At 42.6% G+C, this 7,211-nt stretch overlaps 1 protein-coding gene across 1 annotated transcript; it reads right to left on the bottom strand.

Annotated features, from left to right (window-relative positions):
- Positions 1-232: 232 nt before the first annotated feature.
- Positions 233-1,168, bottom strand: LOC100766834 (olfactory receptor 6C4). The gene has a single exon (XM_027391898.1). The coding sequence runs from the start codon at positions 1,166-1,168 to the stop codon at positions 233-235; it is 936 nt and encodes a 311-aa protein (XP_027247699.1).
- Positions 1,169-7,211: the final 6,043 nt, after the last annotated feature.

The following is a 7,211-nucleotide window of genomic DNA, read 5'->3' as shown; positions in this document are numbered from 1 at the left end:
AGGCAGGAGGATCTCTGTGAGTTTGAGACCAGACTGGTCTACAAGAGCTAGTACCAGGACACTCTCCAAAGCCAGAGAAACTCTGACTGGAATACCCCCCCCCCAAATTCTTGAACTCGTTTGAAACAGATTTGCTGACACCATTTCACACCCAGCTTACTTGAGATATCACTTCAACAAAGAGGAGGCATATCCTGAATATCGCCCAACATTTCCATTTATTTTGAGGTCACTAAAATGAATAAAGATGCACTAATTTTCTGACCACATCATTGAAAGCTTGTTTGACCTGCTTATTCCTTAGCGTGTAAATAAACGGGTTCAGTAAAGGGGCAACTGAGGTATTGAGCACACCCACACCTTTATTGAAGGCAACTCCTTCTGATGCTGAAGGCTTTATGTACATGAAAATGCAGCTTCCATAAGAGAGGGAGATGACAATCATGTGGGAAGAACATGTAGAAAAGGCCTTCTTCCTCTGCTGTGCAGAAGGGATCTTCAGAATGGTCCTGATGATGCGAGTGTAGGAGAGAATCACCAGCAGCAGGGTGACTATCAGGGTCACGACTGCTAAGACAAAGTCAAAGAGTTCCAGCAGCCTTGTGTCTGAGCAAGCTATTTCTATGAGGGGCCCATAGTCACAGCAATAATGATTGAGTACATTGGATGCACAGAAATCCAGCTGACTGGTCAAGATGATTGGGACTAAGATGATTAGGAACCCACTCAGCCAAGAGCAGACGACCAGCAGGGTGCACACCCTGTTGCTCATGATGGTGGTGTAGTGCAGGGGCTTGCAGATGGCCACATAGCGGTCATAGGACATGGCAGTCAGAAGGCAGAATTCAGTGGCTCCGAAGAAGATGGCAAAGAAGTACTGAGTGAAGCAGCCAGCAAAGCTGATGGTCTTAATTCCCGTAGAGATGCTGAAGAGCATTCGGGGAGTAAAAGTGGATGTGAAGGAGATTTCGAGGAAGGAGAAGTTTCTGAGGAAGAAGTACATGGGTGTCTGGAGGTGGGAATCTATCAGTGTGAGGATGATGATGGTCAGATTCCCCATAATGCTGAGAATGTATGTGAGGAGGAGAAATAGGAAAACACAGATTTGAAGCTCTGGGGTGTCTGTGAGTCCCAGCAGAATGAATTCAGTCAAAGTGTGATTTTTCATCACCAACTTTTGTACCTTGTGAAGCTGAGAAAGAGAGAAATGGTTGATGAAGGTAAACAGAGCTTAGCACTACAGAGGGAAGGTCTCAGATTTCCACTGAACATTTGTTTTTAGGAAATCTATCCATTTGGCATGATCCAAACACAATGTCTGCTGGTTTCAAACTTACTCTTCACGAAGTCTCTCTTAGTATGTGTGTCCTATGGCTTTGTTGAGAGCAGTGATATTCCCAACTGGGCTCTCCCGGGTGCACCTTCTTAAGTTTCAATTTTTATACCTTATTCTTACTTCCAACCTCAGAGGATGAAGTAGCACACACCATCTTTCCCCAGCCTTACTGTCTTGAAGATTTGCTCTGTTGCTGTGATCTCCAACACATTTGCCACCTGCTTTATTTTGTTTCTCCATTTGCCAATAACCCTCAGTGGAGTGCAGGACAAAGTCTCTTTCTCTCTCTGTCTCTCTCTCTCTCTCTCTCTCTCTCTCTCTCTGTGTGTGTGTGTGTGTGTGTGTGTGTGTGTGTGTGTGTGTGTGTGTGTGTCTTTTACGGTTTTGTGCCTAGGACAGAGCTTAAAAATCCTTCAAATATTGAATTCTGTATGAATTTCCTTTATTTTATTTTATTTTTACTGTAATGGGGTTGTTATCCCAGATCATTTTGGGAAGGGTTTCCTAGGCTCTCTCACATGCTCTTTAGTGATTGCTAACTCTGTTAGAGGAGACTTTGGAATAGTTTTCTTGTAGTATTTGGGTTTCTGGAACACTTTCTATCCATTAGCATTCAGCTTCTGAAGAATTTTACTGCTCTGTCTAATCCAACAGAGGCACACATGGACCATTGTACAGATATTTTCATTTCATCATTACAGTAATAAAATATTGAAAGCAATAAAGATATACAAGTAGACAAATGACAAAATTATAATTGTTTCTAATGAGGAATCACATGGGGAATTTATGAGTTAGATATGACTATATCATTAAAGTAGACAAGGTCCCCCTTTGCCTCCACAGTGTGATTCTTTCTTTGTGTACATAGACTAGGAGTTAGGAAGAATCCCAGTGGCCAGGATTAGTTCTTCTGTGTAAAGGATGGAAGACTTTTTTTTTCTTTCCTACATGGTTACCCTGACTGTTAAAAACATTCAAAATAAGCCAAAGTATGGTTTTTAATAACAAAAGTTGCAGAAAGGACAGTAGACAGTCTTGTTCAGATGGCCTCAGCCCTGAGGGAGTGTGTTCATACTCACTTTCTGACACAGGGATTTGCCTCTGGATGTTTGCAGGGTGAGTCAGAACGGAGAGCTTGGATAAGGATGGAAGTTGGAATAGTAACTAGTACTAAAACTTAAGGTTTTTAATACTAACCTGTACCCTGATTTCATACAAAGCCCAGATGCAGGCTTCTGGATTCTTGGTGTTGAGAGTCAGAACGGAGAGGTCAGGTGTGGATGGAATTTGGAACACAGTAGAAAGTTCCTATCCGAATACTAACATGTGCCCTCCTTTCTCACAAAGCATGGATGTAGGCTTCTGGGAGGCTGTCTGAATGTTTCTAGTTCTTGTCGACTTAAACCAGTCACATTCTGCCCCTATCATTGGTTCACATAGACTGGACCTGTAGTTCCTGAGGATGCTGCCTTAAGTAAAGCAACAGGATGTAGGAACTGTCAACTCTTAAGTCTTCCTGCTTGTATTTGGTCTGAAGAGTGGTCATTGGCTTCTTTCCAACTTTATATCAGATTCAGTAACACACTTTTTGTTTACACAGCAGAGACCCTTGGAGGATAAGTGATCACCTTGAGACTCAGGCCCTGGCCCAGGAAATGTTAATTAGCCTCTCTCAAAAAATAGTACTGGGAATTAAGTCTCACAGGCATCTAGGGAAGATGCTCCAAGCAGACCCATGAGAAAGCTGCCTCCATGTATGAGTCAGTGTAATGGCCTTGTGGGGACTTAAGCAATAACCATGGCAGTGGGAGAAAGTGAAGTGTTTTGTGTGTGTGTGTGTGTGTGTGTGTGTGTACATGGTTCATACACACACACACACACACACACACACACACACACACACACACACACACTGGTTTTATTAGAGTGTTTTGAGGACTGTGGTTTGACTGGTCCAACAGTGGCTGTCTCTCAACAGAAAAGCCAAGAACCTTTGCTCAGTCCATGAGGCTGGATGTCTCAGCTGGTTACCATTCTATATTGGAATCTTGAGAAGTAGGTCTTTTTCTCTTTCCCCCTCATTTTCCCTCTTTCATTAAACACAGATTCTTTTCTCATTTTCTCATACAATATAATCTCAATACTGTTTCCTTCCCTCTATTCCTACCCACCCCCTCTCTCAACTGACTCCACTCCCTTTGTGTCTCTTGTTAGTAAACAGGGTTCTAAGTGATAACAACAAAGCAAAACGAAACAAAATAACTGTCATATTGAAGTTGGACAAGACACGCCAACAGAAAATTAAAGAAGAGAAGGCACAAGCATTAGAGACCCACTTGTTCACACATTCGGGAGCCCCATAAAAGTATCAAACTGAAAGTTTATATGCAGTATATATTTAGAGGACCTGGCGCAGACCCACGTAGGCCCTCTGACTGCTGATGCAGTGCTTCTGAGTTCATATGACCTTTGCTCATCTGTTTTAGGGGGCTATGTTCTCTGGTGTCCTCTCTCTCCCCGACTTCTGGCTCCTCTTCCATGGGATTCCCTGATCTCTGAGGGGAGGTATTGGATGGAGATATCTCATTTAGAGCTGTGTTCTAAGGTCTCTCTCTCTCTCTCTCTCTCTCTCTCTCTCTCTCTCTCTCTCTCTGTAATGTCTGTCTGTGTGCCTCTGTATTTGATTCCGTCTGCTGCAGGAGAAAGCCTCTCTGATGATGGCTGATGATAATCTGTGAGTAGAACAGGATATCATTAGGAGTCATTTGTCAGGTGTTCTGTGTTCTGAGGGTCAGTCAAAGAAAGAGGGTCACTCCAAGATGTAACGGAGCAACGGTTTCCATGAACTGAACCCTGAACAGCTGTACTAATGCATATTTATTGATTTTTACACAATATTTTGAGTAAAACAATATTAGCCCCTGATCTAATCTATGTGTTTTCTGAAGGAAAACATCACATCCCTGCAACTTTAGTCCTTCTCGTGTACTGTTTGCAGTACCCAATAATGCAAGACACTCCAAGTGTTCCAGGCCCATCTTGTGACCAAAGTTATGCCAAGGCTGTAAAGTTCCTTCAGAAAAGCAACACTATAGATAAAGAAAACAATCACTATTTTCTTTTTTTTCCATTTTTAAGTTGAATTAGAAACAAGATTGTTTTACACATCAATCCCAGTTCCCTCTCCCTCCCGTCCTCCCCTGCCCCCCACTAACACCCTACCTATCCAATACCATTTCTGTTCCCCAGGGAGAGAGGCCTTCCATGGGGGGGAGTCTTCAGAGTCTATCATATCCTTTGGGATAGGATATCAGTCTGGGGACTAAGAGTTCCCTCAGTTCAGGTCAGCTGTTTCTGTGGGTTTCACCAGCCTGGTCTGGACCCCTTTGCTCATTACTCCTCCTTCTCTGCACCTGGATTCCAGTTCAGTTCAGTGTTTAGCTGTGGGGGTTTGCCTCTACTTCCACCAGCTGCTGAAGACTATAGGATGGCATATAAGTCAGTCATCAATCTCATTATCAGGGGAGGGCATTTAAGGTAGCCTCTCCTCTGTTGTTTAGATTGTTAGCTGGTGTCATCTTTGTAGATCTTCAGACATTTTCCTAGTGCCTGATTTCTCTGTAAACCTATACTGGTTCCCTCTACTATTGTATCTCTTTTCTAGCTCTCCTCTATTCTTCCCCTGACTCAGTCTCCCTGCTCCCTCATGCCTCCTTCACCCTCCTCTTCTCCCTTTCTCTTTCTCCTAACTCCCACTGCCTTCCCCCATGCTCCCAATTTGCTCAGGAGATCTTGTTCCTTTCCCCATCTCCGGGGGATCATGTATGTCTCTCTGAGAGTCTTCTTTGTTTCCTAGCTTCTCTGGTGGTCAATCACTGTTTTCTACAATGGTTTCTTCAAGGACTAAGCACTTCTAAGCATCTTTTTTTTTCTGTTGTTTACTATATTCCCTGGTAGTGGCAACTCCAATACCTACCATTTGGCTTTTTCAATAATAATAGCCCATTCTACAGGTTAGGGAGTCAATTCTGCAAGCTTCTGAGCATATCTATCCCAATTGTACATCCTGGAACTAATGAAATGACCATAGGGTAAGTTTGGGGACATATTGTACTTACTGTTAGATGACTTATGCTGAAACTCCATGAATCACATGGCCTCCATAAGTCCCTGCTTTAACTGAGGGCTCTAGTTTGTCTTGGGGGCTTCTGGAATTAGCATCAGTTGGAATTAGCATCAATTCAGAATCAGTACCCAATAATAATCCTTTTGTTTACCTATCCAAAGTCCTTTTGTTTAGAACATTGTCACCAGCACTGCCATTTTGGAGGACTGTTTTGAACCTACCGGTTCTATCAGATTTACTCCCCAGTTTCTTTTCCAAGTCGTCCTGGACCCCATCTTTCCACACACCCCTCCCAACTCCATGCTCTCATTTTTTTTTTTAAATAATGCACTGAGTTCAGTCAGCCAGCCATATGCACATGAGTGTGAGGCCATCCAACGAGTCATGGTCATACCACCAGGTACTACAATGCTGAAGAAAATTGACTTTCCCTCCCAGCAGCCAACAACTGTTTCTCTCTCTCTCTCTCTCTCTCTCTCTCTCTCTCTCTCTCTCTCTGTATATTTAGCTTATAAAACAGTAGGCTTCTATGTGGCTTTCCAAATATGCCTAGTGTTCTGATCTCTGCCTCCACCCCTCCTTTGCTTACCCTAATATTCTCCACCCCACTTAGCACTGGTCCATTAGTCTCCTTTATACCTCCTATGTTCTACTATCCCCACTCCTTTAAGATGTCTCATTTCCCTCTAATGGTCAGTCTCTAGTAATATGATTTCCACAGAGGCCCTTGGTTAAATGCAGACATGTGAGGATTTGAAGGCACAAGAGAAAATATTCAGAGTTTCTTTTTCTGGGTCTGAGTCACCTCACTCAGTGTAATTTGTTTTTCGTTCGATCCACTGACCTGCAAATCCATAATTTAACACTCACATTCCATAAACAACCAGTCTGGAGATGGCATAAGGAGAGACTTGACTTACTGTGGTGCCTGGGAGGCTTTACTCTCATATTCATCTCTTGTTGTAGAAAATTGCAAATAGATGTCTATGAATGCATGACCTATGGATGCCTGGACTTTGGCCTTTTCTCCTGATTCCTAGTATTGGAGCCCGGGAAGCCCCTCTGGCAATGTGAATATTTTTGGTATAGAGCCTGGAAAACTTCAGCAAGTGCTTGAGGGATATATATATATATATATATATATATATATATATATATATACTCTTTGACCTTTGCCCTGGACACTTAGTTTCTTGTCACTGCTTCAGATAATTGTTGTGTGATACACAGCATAGCAAGGTGTCTGGTACACTGGAGGGTGGCCATGGTTCTCAGTTATCAAATATCATGGTTTGTGCTGATGACACTGACAAAAGCTTTAAGTTTGGAATGTCATGACAATGGTTTATATTTACACATTTCACCAACAGGTTCAGGTTTATAGGAGTAAAGTGACAAAGAGAGCCAAATACTGTGTCTGTTGGAAACTAGCAGGAAATTCACATCTATGTTGTCCATATCATTTGTATTTTTTCCCACTATGTAGCCTTGGCATGCTTGGAATTCACTAAATAGACCAGGCTGGTCTTGAACTTATAGAGATCCATCTGCCACTGCCTCTTGCATGTTGGAGAGTGTGTCAGCTAGTTTTCCATTTTAAATGTAGGCAACCTCAGGGCTAATGTAACAAAGAGAATGTACATCTTTTATCTTTCCAGGGTCACTTAAAACAACAACAACAACAACAACAACAACAACAACACAGAGCTAGAGAGATGGCTCAGAGGATAAATACACTGTCTTAAT

This window comes from Cricetulus griseus (assembly GCF_003668045.3).
Source record: "Cricetulus griseus strain 17A/GY chromosome 1 unlocalized genomic scaffold, alternate assembly CriGri-PICRH-1.0 chr1_0, whole genome shotgun sequence".
Lineage (NCBI taxonomy): Eukaryota > Metazoa > Chordata > Mammalia > Rodentia > Cricetidae > Cricetulus > Cricetulus griseus.
Note: the sequence above shows the minus strand (reverse complement) of the source record. Positions and strands in the feature narration are given on the sequence as shown.

Bases quoted from the DNA above. Each gene is read 5' to 3' on its own strand.
- LOC100766834 (XM_027391898.1), bottom strand. From the start codon at position 1,168: ATGAAAAATCACACTTTGACTGAATTCATTCTGCTGGGACTCACAGAC.